The sequence below is a fragment of the Pipra filicauda genome, unplaced genomic scaffold, assembly GCF_003945595.2.
Source record: "Pipra filicauda isolate LSUMZ 115617 unplaced genomic scaffold, ASM394559v2 scaffold29_size4552773_pilon, whole genome shotgun sequence".
Classification (NCBI taxonomy): Eukaryota; Metazoa; Chordata; class Aves; order Passeriformes; family Pipridae; genus Pipra; species Pipra filicauda.
This window is the reverse complement of record NW_024104420.1, coordinates 3,705,052-3,718,531: the sequence shown is the minus strand read 5'-3', so window position 1 is coordinate 3,718,531 and position 13,480 is coordinate 3,705,052. Positions and strand designations below refer to the sequence as shown.

Here is a 13,480-nt window from a genome sequence, read left to right as displayed (position 1 = left end):
CCACTTGCTTGCAAACTTTGTCCGTGCAGGGTCTTGCACACGCTCTGTTTGAAGTACCTCAGTACTTCTCACTGCCCAGCTGCACACTGACACCTGAAAAGGGTGACATTCCCGAGGACATCAAGCGGCCACACTGAATTGCATCAGTGAGCTCACATGACCTCCAAGTCACAAGACAATTCTTTCTCTGGAGCTTAGTTTGTTTTCCTCTGTTTGAAGGACACCATTACACCTTTGTCCAGACTCACCTCCCCTGGCACGCTGCAGTAACAGGCTAAAGGGCACACTTCCACCTCTGATTACTCATTCCCTCCAGTAATTATTTTGTTCACTTATGGCTAATGATAAGGAGTTAGCCTGCCTGATATGCATAGGCACATGCCAAATATTATATCTCTCCTTGTTCTCCTATAGCAAAGCACAGAGTTTCCAATGTAATGGAGTAACTGGCTAACTCAGTTCAGCTGCTGGATATAACCAAGTTTTCTTATAGTTCCTTTGATAAAGGTGACTCGTGGCATCAATTTTTCAACCATAAACAGAGCTACAGACTTCTGTTACTGATACAGAATTCAAGGGAGAGAAGTAGAGAAGGTAGAGAGTGAGGTCAGAGTACAAAACATTACATAAGCTATGTAACTGTAGAAAAGAGCAGGGATAAGGATAGAAAAAGAAGGAAAAAAATAAACCTACTTATTTCAACACTTTTCTTGTGAAAATGAATTTTCCAATAAAGCCATGATAGTTGAGGAAGCAAAGGCTTCAATAGGGAGAACAGTCAAATATCATAGATTTCTTACATACTGTGCTCTGGTGGAATCTTGTGCCAGGCAGCCATGTTAGAGCACACAGGGCTCTCTAAGCTGCCTAAGCATGCCAATACTCATCCCATATCCTTCAAGGAGGAAGCCTGAGGACCTTGAGAAAGTTATTAAAATTTCCTCAAAACTCTGGGGGCCAAATTTGCTTGTAGTGTTCTTATTGCAGTCTGGGAAGATCTCATGTACAACTGAGCAAGGACAGTAGCAGGATACAGTTCCCAACCCTTTCTGTTGTGTACTGGGTTTTGCACAAACTTTGTACTGTAAGGTATAAGCCTCATAATTATGACCTTTGACTAAAACTGATGGATGGAATTGGGTTCTTTCAAATTACAGTCAAGTCGCTTGCTTTAAAAAAGTTTATTTAAACATAGTAGGTACATTTCACAGAAATGGTTATAAAATGCATAGCATATTACAAACAATACTGTTACTTTACAGATAGTAGTTGTTATTATCCTAAATATTGCTTTTAAAAACTAATGAGCCTGCTTGGTGAATCAGAAAGCTAAAAATCCCCATCTTAGGCACTCTGAAAAAAATAGTATGTGATAAAACAAAGCAGGTGTCCACTTTATCATTCACTCTACTGATTGTTTATATTGCTGCACCATTAATTTGCCAGTCCCTATTATGTGGAAATATCCAGTCCCTGGAGTCACATACCAAGGCTAGATTTCCACTAAGTGGAGTATAAATCGCACTTGCTCAGCCAACCAAAACCCCATTCAACTCCAAGGAAAGCTGACTGAGGGTCTTCACACCGACTAACATAAAGGACAGAGATGACATGAGTGGACAAAAAAAACCAAGTGGCTTTTCTAAATTGTGCAGGTGTGTCACACCCATTCTGCCATTCATAAACAACTAGATTGTAAGTTGGCAAATCCATAGAAACTGAATGCTCAGTAGAAACAGACCTTACCCTCAGTGGTGATACAATGTCACAGAAGGTGAAATTGAGCCTTTTTACAGCACCTGAGAACTGAGCAGGCCTCAAACATTCAGCACTTTGCATACCCAAATGCAGAGGCATCTATTTTCTGATCTTTGGGATGTCAGGGTGCAAAGAAGTAAGTAAAAATGAAGAGCACAGCACCGTTCCATAACCAAAGCTAAAACAGATACCTGCTCATTCACACAGCACTTCAGCACATGAGTCATGACTGAAATTCTTCTCATTTACATTTGTATGACAACAGGCATAAAGCAAATGTTGAGGTAAAAGGATATGGACCAGGTTTGCACCGGTGTAAGCAAGTCTAGAATCAAGCAAGCTATAAAGTCCACTAATTCACACACAAAAGAGAAAGAAAAATCCCCATATTTTTAAAACACATAGATACATGTAGATCAAACCATGTATGTTTTCAAAACAAATAGATATATGTTCAAGAATAAACTGACTTTTTGCATTATGACATGAGCTTTACAGTAGTTTAAGCTTGGCTTGGACTGAAAATAAAGAAGCTTGAACTCTGGCCAGCAGAGCTCCTTTGGAACTGTTTGTCACGATGGAAGAATGAGGTTTGAAGCAGTCCAAGAACAATGATGTTTCATTCACCATCTTCAAGAAGTTTCTGTAAGTTGTTCTGTATCTTAGAAAAAGAAGGAAACAGGGGAGACACAGGAAGTGTTATGTTGCATTTGAAATAAAAAATAAAATCAAGACATGCTTTTCAATATACTCTCTGTGAATGTTAATTCTGTCACACCTATTCATACCAGTGGTATTCCTGTTAAATGTTTCCTGCACTAGCATCAAAGGAAACACCTAGATACGACTGACCACCACAATATCTAGCTTTTATATTATGAGTATCTCCTGCAATTTTCTCCTACAGATCCTCTCCTTCATTAGGTATGAGAAAATAAGATAGAAATAAAATTCCAGCTTGAAGCAATGGGACAAGAAACCCAATTATTTTGAGCTTAATCAAAATCTGATAAAGGCCTCTTCCACGTCACAGCTCTATGGTTTAAGTGGATAATTCAAACAGTTTTTGTAACAGCTTCCTCTATGATGTGTGCACTGCAAAATAAGGTCTTTTAACCATTAGGAGATGTGTCCCATTTGCCAGGTTTAGTCCACTGATTGTGGGTCATCCTCTCTTAGCTACACTGAAGGCAATGCCAGCCAGTGGCATCCTCGAGGATAATTTGTACAGACCTATTTTTACACAGCCTATTTTTCCACTTTTCATCTCCTTGTCCTTAAAAGCAGAGAGGGGGGAATATAGTGGGTCACATCCCCTGGCACACAAGTACTTGATATGTCAGTATCTTAGTAACTCACAGTCACTGGTTACAGAAGGTTTAGTCCCAGCTACTTTCAGGCTTTTATCTGAGAAGCCATTTTACTTCCTGTTCAAGGATACCACTTTTTAATCCTACTTCATGATTTCTATCCCAGATGCATACCGTTTTCAAGAGTGGTATTCTGGGGAAAGGGAAGCAGTAAGAAGTATCTAATTTTTTAAGAGTTACAACACAAACATGAATTTCCTTTTAACAAGATAAGTTAGCATAAGGGAATGAGTAATATTAAGACACATTTTCCCTCCCCCATTTAATGCTTTATCCTCTGATACACATGGTGCATTTCAACAACCTGTTAAATAAAATTAAATGCCAAATTAGCAGAATTTTGGTAAGCCATGATAGTTCCTTGGCTCCAGGCATAAATGAGAGCTTGTAAAAATCACAAGGTCACACTGAAAAAGTCATTGCAACATACTCTTGCACTGAACATCTTTTAACTGCAAAGTAGTTTTTAGTTTTCAATCTAGATAATCTCTGTGCTCCAGTTTACAGTGCTGCGCTCACAGAGGAAGCAAGTGGAGAGACAAGTTACACTGGAACTTTTTACACCACCTCTGCTGCTGCACCACTATTCACTAAAGCATATGAAACTGTTAAGCAACTGTAGTAACTTTGCTCAGAGAACCAAAAGCTATCAGATTTCTACCACTTTTGCAGTACAAAGAGTAGGGTCAAACATTCTGTTTTAACCACTGCTTATCTAGATTAGAGAGAACCAGCATGTGGCATTATGCACCTATGGGCAATACTGATTTATCTTGTATGCAGAACACTTCACTGTCTTGAACAGCTGTCAAGTAAGTTTTTGAGGGTCCAATCCTGTAGACACCAAATGAAAAAACCACACGACTTAAGGGGGGTCACTTCTCTGGGAACAGCTGAATGATCCAACAATCCAGCTGCCTATTACTGTGTCTCCAAGCAGAGACTATATAAGGGAATGGGAAAGTGCCTAGCCCTGCTGCAAAGGGCTGGCTGGCTGGCTTCCCACTGAAATAAGGCCTCCCATGAACCATCTTGCCAGCCTGTCCCAGACAGCTAGAAAGCAGTAACCTCTTAAATGACCTAATTTGGCCAAAGATTCTATCTGGTAACCATCTGGAAAGCATTTTCCCCTTGTACTCACACTGTTATTATGCAGAGCACAGAGAGGGGTAATGATAGCATTACTCTAGATTTCCACTGACGAGGGGCTGAAGATGTGGGGAAGAAACTCCTTTTTGGCAGTATTTCTAAAATCTGTGCCACAGAGGTGATATTATATAATCTTAGCTTTATGCTATTTGAGAAACTTGGTTTGGGGAAAAAATGTGTTGAAAGACCTTGGCACAGACTCAGTTTTAGAAACAGAGGCAAAAATATCCCACGTGACTTAAGCACATAGGAATTCAAGTAACTTTTGGTTTTGTTCCATCAGTACTTTTGTCATTCTTGGCCTTTGTATGTGTTCCCAACACGCAACATTTCATATACCTGTACTGGATGCATTTATCAGCGTTTGGGGGCAGGGTGGGACGAGCTCTGCAGGGGCAGCAGCTGTGGGAAAGAATCAGGGGCTGCCCCATGCTAGACACAGACATTTCAGCAGCCTCTGATGGACCCACTGCATCAACCCAGCCATGATGGTGGTGGAGCATCTGGTAAAGTATTTTAGAAAGGTGAAAAAACACCACACAAAGACAGAAGGAGAGTAAGAGGATGGGAAACAGCAAAAGAAACCCCAAACTCTGAGAAGGAGGTGGGGGAGGAGGTACTTCATGGCAGAGATGTCCACACCGCAGCCCATGGAGAATCCATGCCAAAGCATGCATTTCCTGAGAACTGGGGCTCTTGGAGGAGCTCACACTGTAGCAGGGGGAAAATAGGTGAAGAAAAGAGAAGAAGAAGGAAAATAGTTATGCACTGAATGTAATCCCCCCACTAGCCCCATGAGGGTTAGGAGTCAGCAGCAAAGGAGTCAAGTTAAGCCTGGCACAAGGGAGAGGATAGGTGTTCTATTGGTTGTCCTTGTTTATCAATACTCAAATCTATTTTAACTTAGTACTATTTTAAACAGATTTCCCCGGAGTCGAGTATGTTTTGACTGCAATGGTAAGTTGTAAGCAGTCTCTCTGCCCTTATTTTGACCCACGAGCTTTCTCCTCCTATTTTCTCCCCCTGCCCCACTAAGAAAGGGGGGTAAGAGAGTGGCTGGGTGGGCATCTGATTGCTGGCCAAAGTTAGCACACCACAACACCTGAAGTGGAAATAAGGTGTGCACACCCTCTTGTTATGTATAGTTTTCAATTTAAGTCACCAAATTCATTTAGTTTTGCAGTTATATGAAAGTCAGCATTGTTTTTCTTAATCAAAAAACACAAAACTCAAAAAAAAAGCCCCAAACAGGAAAATTCATCAAACAGCCACAAAAGTTAAGTTCAAAATCCTTAGCCCTGATATATTAAAAGAAGAACTGAGATCACCACATGTAATAATCACTCCTGAAGTGTCCACTTCAGGGACAGTATTCCTAGTTATAAGCATCGGGTCAAGGCAAAATTTCTACACATACCAATATTATACTTGGGTTAATTTGTAGTTCAAAAACCAGTCCTTTGTCTAAGAAAATGTGTCAGCTTTTGGTATCAAATCTGGAGGTAACTTGACACTTTTCAAAATAACAGATCACAGAAACATAGCAAGAACCTGATTAGTCTATCAGCATTTGATTATATCATAGGATGTTACCTTTTCCAATTTCACAAGATTGGCAGTTAACTCATCACAAAGGGCATCAGCATTAATTTGCAGATGAGATCCCAAACCTTGGTGCACTGGATTTCTGTCAAAGGGAATGAAAAAGTAAGTGTGACAGACAAAAAAAAAGAGGAAAACAGAACTGGGATTCACCTACAGAAGGCAACACAGTGCCAACACTGTGAACTGTACTTATTAATACAAACAAAGTACTAAGTCACTTCTTTATGTGGTCTCATTCTCCAGAAGTTTTGATGTAAAACTTTACTGCTATTTCCACTGAAAAGCCCATCCCCTTGAGAATGTAGAAGTGCACATTAGATCTTCCTTCCTGTATCTTTTACCCTTTGGGATTAGAACACCAGAAACAGGACTGTCTTGAGTTTCTGAAGAGCGACACAGCATTCTGTTAATAAAAATATGCCAGAAGTGAGAAGAAGGCTTTTGATGTCACCTACTATGTGAGGCAGGTTTACCCCGCCCCTTGCATTGCTCGTAATGTATGAATACAAACCCCTTTAAGATAGAGAACCGTTTCCTTCCTATCCCTTTTTTATGAAGAACTTAGTTCTCTCTTCTCACACACGCACTCAAGTCCTACAGCTTTCCACAGATGACAGCTGAAAGCAGTTGGATCATGAGCAGGCCAGTCATTGTTCTATATGACCGAAAGTGTAATGTCGGAGTGACATGCTTTTTCATGGATGGGTCATCAAAGAAAGTTGAATTAAAAAGCACACTTATTTAGGAGCTTGGTATAGGTTTGAAACACTTTGCAGACAGTTCCACGATGCCTGAGTCAGCTCTGTCTTGAATTTTATTTTCCCTCTCTTTTTTCATAAGGTGCTTCTCCAGCTGTCAGCATTCCCATTCATGCTGCATGTGGCTACAGGTTTTGCAGTGACTTTACAAATGACTTTTGAAGCCATGTTTTTCAGAGTAGCTCAGGAAAAAATCTATTAAACGAAGGGGAGAAGAGCTAATGCAAAGTTCAATAGACTGATTAGTATTTTCAGCAGTATCCAGTTAACTGCCTTCTGTCCTATGACAGGTGCAAGAAGCCGACACAAGTTCTGGTGGCAAACTGCTGTGGAAAACACATGCCCCTGTATTGCCTCTCCATTTAATGTTTGCATATTTTCTATCTATGAAACATGGAGACAAAACAACAACAAAACAAACAAACAAACTAACCACAGGGGAAGATGATAGCCAGGATTAGCTACAGGAAGGAACTATTCATGGAACGCTGCTTCCTTTCCCTATTTCCCCTTCAAATACACAAAGAACTGTTGTCCCTTGGTGTGTCTGAATTTTGGTTTGGTTTGGTTTTCTGGTGTAGGTTTTTTTACTTTAACAAGATAGGATATCAGTTTCTAAAGAGAATATAGGCAGCCCAAAGCTTTAGAAAATGGTACACAAGCGAGACAGATGTACTGGTCCAAAGATTATGCAGTATGTTCTATTATTTTAGACTAATCAAATGACATCAAGACTGAAGACAAAAGTTACACCATTCTCAAGGATTACTGCTCTGGAAAGGAGCTGCTCACTTCAGCAGTTTACAGTGAAGTTACCCACAGCTATCTGAAATATTCTCAAGACAGCAGTACACCACGATATATCACATTTGTACTAATAGTCTGAAACAAAAAGATGAGATTAGGCTAGATGAAAGAACTACAGAACACTAAAGGATCACATGGGCACTACAATATTACAGTGGTTTTTGAAGAAAATAGATGAACACGAGAGAGACTTAAAAAGACTTTAAACCCCCAGAGTGAGTGTTTTAAAGACTGTATCTTACTCCTTAATATGTGAATCAAAGGATGTGATGGACATAAGACGTTCCTCCAGGACACTGATTTTATATCTCATGTAGAAGGTAGAAAATATTAATATACAAACACTGCAAGAGAGAAGAATAAAGTACATCAGCTAAGGAAACTTTAGTAGTACTCGACAAATTTAATGTTAAAAGCCACTTAAATTGTTACATGTACATGTTCAATAATAAAGGTATCATTCTTAGAAACACTTTGGGAACACAATCACTGGCATTCAGACAGTCATGAAAGTCTCAGCCTTGAGTATGGTGTTTTAAGTGACATAAAAAATGAATTTGCAAGTACTTAAATACTGTAAACATTTCCTGAATCAAAAGACCCCTTGCACATAAAAGGCCAGTCCTAGCAGGCTTATATATATATATATATATATATATATATATATATATACTTCTGAAAAGTATAAAGGCCACAATTCCCAATAATTTTCCTTTTTCCAGTGAAGCTTAGATTATATCAATTCTGTAAATGTAAGAAAATCCTAATATTTGGACAATCTTGGTATTAATTGCTAACTTACACAACTGCGTAAAACACAAGCACATGGTTCAGAGATAAGAGCTTCTGGGACTTCACTTTGTGGAAGAACCTGAAGGCTTCAGAATGGCCTGCAAGGAAAAGAACCAAATGTTACTTTGATTGGAGCAGACCACAGCATACAAACAGCGTTTTGAAGCATGCTAATACATGCTAATTAGCTAACAGCTAATACAAACAGAGGGAAAACCAAGACAGAGATCTTCCAAATTACGTGAACTGTCATAACTATGCAAATTTATCTCAAGTAACTCCAGCTGATGGAGTCTGCCCTTGATTCCGTACCATTTCGAGGACTGTTTCGGGCTTTTCCATCAGGTCCACGTTTATTATGTGCATCTGAACGAACAGACTTGGTCTCAGTCTTGGAAACTTTCAAGTGAGTCTCTGTTTCCATGACATGATAATCTGTCAAAAGTAAGATTTTTAATAAAGTTGAAATATGAAGTCAAGGGAAATTGCTGGTAGTTTAAGTTAGTCAAGCAGCAGGGGAAGAGGATGATTTTAAAAGGTGCATTTCTGTCATTGGGTACAAAGCAGTTTTTTGTATCCTTGAAATAGTTTACATATGAATTCTGCATCAACACAAAATAAAAACAAGCACCTGGATTGAAAAGGGAAAATGTATGTTGCCTATATATTTCCAGATCCTTTGAAAGATGGCAACTCATGAAGTAACATTCAGCATGGGCTACATAAAACAAGTACTGCTGTACTCATTTAACTTATATGTAGTGAGTTTCTACACAGCATTACTGCTAATTAGTTGAACAACTTGAGACAACAGCAGATTGCAAGCACCAGTGTTAAGTATTTTTCTTCTGTGTTTCAAAGCAGGAACAGCTCCTACATTGTATCTGTCCTAGTATGCCTAAGCAACTGGAAGCAGTAATGACAATTGAGATCTGCTGATGACCAAGTCACTGCCTGAATGTGGATTGCAAAGGGTAACGAAATAACAAAAATGCAGGTATTGGGGACTTGAGGAAGACCTCAAAAATCACATAATTCTCCAGGACTGTGGAGAATGTAGATTCCATATCAGAAGGGGATTACAGGAGCATAACTGAGAGCTAAGCCATACTCATTTTCTTGGGGCTCCATGATCCCACTCACCTTGGAAGCATTCCAGCTCTGGTGTCTGTGAGCCTGTGCTGCTGGACTCTTCCATCTCTTGTCTTCGCTGCTGAACTATTCCATCCAGATCAGAATAATCTTCATTGAAATCCTGATCGGGAGAAAAACATCACAAAAAGGCTCAGTCCTGTTCTAAATCTAAGCAATCTAATTTCCTTCAACCTCACTCTGCAATTAGAACCAAAAACTAAAGCTTTAAAACTGTTTAACCAGGAATAATCTCTGATATCAAGATGCTGACATCAAGTTAGAAAAATAAGATCCATAAGATCACCAGAATTCAAGCCTCATCCCCTGCCTTTGTTTAAGTAAAGAAATTAAGTCTGTGTATAAAAGTCAGACTGCTAAGTTATACAAACTGGAGAGTCCAGGATGGGCATTACTAGACTTAGATTCTGGTCATCACATGAGTCTACACAGCTCTTTCATATGTCTGAACAAGCTTACAGAGGAAGGAGTGCTTCTAGAAACACTTTAGAAACTATTCATGGCAGATGATGAAGTAACTTTGAGTACAGTGAAATCTGATTGCAAAACAGAGATATGAAGAACATACAAACCTTGGGATAAATCCAAAGCACATGCATGTATATATACTGCATGTGATCAGCTCAAACGACACCTATGCTAACTGCTCCAAGTGTTTTCTAATGTTAAAAAATCATGGAGTTTGAGAAGCAGATGTCATGATTTCCATCAGTTTCCTTTCATAAGAGATTATAAATAGTACTTGCAATCAAAGATGCCATGCAATAAAAGAACAAACTTCTAAACCATTTACCAGGGGGAGGGTTGTAGGACGATCAACCCTGAAGCTGTTTTCTGCAGAAGAGGGATTTGGACTGTTGCCTACGCTTGTATCCTGAAAAAAAGCAGCAGTGTTAACAGGAAAACACTGGGAAACTACCTGGTACTTAACAGCAGAAAGGGAGTAATAAAGAACACAAAGCTACACACCCATTAGTACTTCCTCACTCCCACTAGTACTTACCTCAAGATGTCTACAGATAGATTTTAACAGCTTGTAGGTGGTATCTCTGGAGAGTAAGGAGACAAACATGTACTGAAAAACAAAAGTTCAACAATTGTTTGAGAAAAGGTACACACTACAAGCTTCCTTTTATTTAAATAAAACTGACAAGTGGTTTTGCAAATCAAGTACCTACTTTCAAGAACTTTAGTACAGCAGGAAAAACCTGCACTACTTCTAAATTTATGACTTGAGGTTAATCACAACAGGGACATAAAAGTTACCATGTTCTGCTGCAGGAGCCAGAGCATAATCCAGATCTGTTCTTTCTTTCAAAAACACTTTCCATGCTATGTTTTACCTACCCCTTAAAAAACCCCAAACAAACAAAATCCCAAATCCAAAACTTGCTTTTAGTGTACAGTCTCCCGTACCCACAAAATATTTGTGCAACGAAAGTATGTTGGTTCTGAAGCTGCTCTTAGGCTAATCACACTTCCTACTGACTGATGCAATTATTATTCCTGAATATCACTGTAAGCAACTAGTTTTTGTGTGTCTAAGGTATGGCTGGTTAGGTAAGAGATACAAGTAAATGAAAGAAGACTGTCAGATCTGCCAAGGCAGGTAACCTTTTGTGCATGCACTTCCTGACCCAGCTGTTTCAGTTCCCTCTATGCTATGACAGCAATCTTGGAAAACAGGGAATGAAAGATTACAGAGAATAGGTGGCAAACAGAGATTCCATGGTTCTTTTTTTTATTTTCTCACCAAGTTCTACATAGCTTTGTTTACTGCAGATCCAAAGAAAAAAAGACAGAAAATTAGTAACAGGAAAAAAGTTGTCCTTGCCTGTCAAAAGAGAGGAGGCAGAAGAAGTTAGAATCATTCCCAAACAAACCAGATCCCTCAGGGTTCTGACTCTAAATGCCCACATGTGACCAATTCCCATAGCTGTTTAACTGGCCACTTGGTACTTTGCAGATGCCTTCATATTACTGCTGGTAAGTAAGGAGAAAGAAAAAGTAGAAAAAAAAGAAAGTGGGTAGGGTGCAATACCATTGCCCTCTACCAGTACTTACCCTATCTGTGACTGTCGCTATGATCAGGGCATTTGGCACAAGAAGGGCAGTTTTGGTTTTCTTCAGCAGCGTCACTGACAGCACAGGTATACTAATCTGAAACAAGATCAAAACAGTGTTCGAATCCCAACATGTGCACACAAATCTGCAGTACAATCTTTCACAAGGGGCAGCCTACCAACTGTGATAAGCCAGACCCTCTTAGAGATTTCTCCACTACATCCCTGATTACTATTATTTCATATGGAATAGGTATGGTTCCAGATTATTACTATTTCTTAACTACTTCTGCTATTATGAAATGCTAATCCAGGTTTCTGCTTGTGCCTTCCTTTCCCAATCCCTTCTGGGTCTCACAAGACTATAGGTTTAGTTCACTGTAGACCTGCAGAACAAACCAGTCTTAGAGTTAGGCTTCTTTGTTTAGAAACCAAACATTTCAGAACACATCAGACAAAAGAAGCTTGTTGAAGAGTGAACACAAAAGTCTTCTCACCAGTCGCAGATCTGCAACAAGCAGGTGAGTAAACAGCTTGTCCTTCAGCAATATTGAAAGATCCAATATCCACACACTCTCTGACTTAAACTGATTCCTGTGTGTGCCAACCAGGCTTGACTACATTTACATTGCAAAGTTCTCAATCTTCACTCCTGCTTTGTGTTTACATCCAACCCCATTAGCTTAATTAACATCTGCAATGTTTCAGAGGATTTCACTTTAGATATTCTGCATGGGCTTTTCTTGTAAAGCTCATGTTGCAAAGGAACAAATATCTGGTTTGATGCTCAGTTGAAAAGCTTAGAGACTTAGAGAGTTAGGCAAATATAATAATCCTGGATATACATGATTAAGGTACAGATCCTGTTAAAAATTCCTTTGGCACAGACTGTCAAAACTACCTGAGAAACTTGGAAACAAGGTTTAAAGTGTCTGTAGATTGTTCAAAGAGCAATCACAGAACTGAATTAAAAAGATGTTACTAGAGGAGAATGAAGTTACTCTGTGCACAGCTTCTTGTTAACTTTTGTTCAGAACAGTAACACAAAATCATGAAATGAAAAATTGTTCCAGGTAACAAAAAATATATTATTGTATTAATAGGCTGGTTACGAGACTGCCAAGTACTGTTTGAACAGAAATCCTGCTACAAGCTACAAAAACCCCAGCTTACAAGTTTTCTATGTCAGTTCACAATTTACCTCCAAGAGCTTTGAATCAGAGATGATACTGCACGCTATTTGATGGATAACATCACTGTAATCAGGACTAAAGTGTACTTCAGTGGGATTAAGCATTTACTTATTGCTTAATGTATTAGACTAAAAGGGTAAAAACACTGCTTTATCGCTACTTTATTCACATCTCAAGTAATAATTATTTCAGAATACAAGGTTAACCTGCAGGCAACTTGGAAAACAGTTTAAAAATGTAAGATAATATTTAAATTCAAAAAAGGCTCAAGGCCAACATATAGCCAAATAAGAGCTACCCAGAAAGAAAGTGATGTCTGTTAAAGCCTATTCAATCCTGCTGAAGCAATCTCTTATTTTTGAATACGCACAATTGTCTTCACTGTGTATTCAAAATTCCTGATTTGCATAGTTGTTCCCTGCACCAAAGCTTTCAATAAAAAAAATTCTGCAGGTAGAATTCATGTAAAAAGTTTTATTAGAACATGTAGATCTGCTATTTCTCACAAACATTTTATCATGAGGCTTAAATTGTTTTACAAGTTCTAAGCAATAGAGGCTTTGCATCTTGGAGACTTTGTCAGTGTATCTGACTGCTAAGAATGTTCTTCTTCCTGTCAAGCTTTATTTCCTCCTCTCTCTCCCACTACATTAATTTTCATTGTATTAATGATTTTCCTGTTTTTTTGTCGATGGTATTCCTAAAAACTGGACAAAGCTCTAAGTAAACAATAAGGACTATCCCCTTCACTCTTAATTTTCCCCACACTGTTTTCTGAAAACAAGACCCAGAATTGAATATTCTGGAATCTTACTACAGTCACATTTACAATA

At 38.9% G+C, this 13,480-nt stretch overlaps 1 protein-coding gene across 4 annotated transcripts in view; it reads right to left on the bottom strand.

The window, feature by feature from the left end:
- Positions 1 to 1,171: 1,171 nt before the first annotated feature.
- Positions 1,172 to 13,480, bottom strand: part of GRAMD2B (GRAM domain containing 2B) — a 31,930-nt gene continuing 19,621 nt past the window's right edge. The window contains exons 6-15 of one of the 4 annotated variants that reach the window (XR_005564252.1): positions 11,456 to 11,551; positions 10,395 to 10,466; positions 10,185 to 10,265; positions 9,383 to 9,494; positions 8,552 to 8,674; positions 8,250 to 8,337; positions 7,690 to 7,791; positions 5,871 to 5,964; positions 4,617 to 4,988; positions 2,398 to 2,413 (exon numbers count right to left, since the gene is read on the bottom strand). Coding sequence is in view for 3 of the 4 variants with exons in the window: in XM_039383106.1 (XP_039239040.1) it covers positions 4,899 to 4,988; positions 5,871 to 5,964; positions 7,690 to 7,791; positions 8,250 to 8,337; positions 8,552 to 8,674; positions 9,383 to 9,494; positions 10,185 to 10,265; positions 10,395 to 10,466; positions 11,456 to 11,551 (858 nt within the window). In the remaining variant the exon portion in view is untranslated. Of the gene's footprint in view, positions 4,989 to 5,870; positions 5,965 to 7,689; positions 7,792 to 8,249; positions 8,338 to 8,551; positions 8,675 to 9,382; positions 9,495 to 10,184; positions 10,266 to 10,394; positions 10,467 to 11,455; positions 11,552 to 13,480 lie in introns of all 4 variants that reach the window. The other 3 variants (XM_039383106.1, XM_039383107.1, XM_039383108.1) reach the window with 3 other exon arrangements.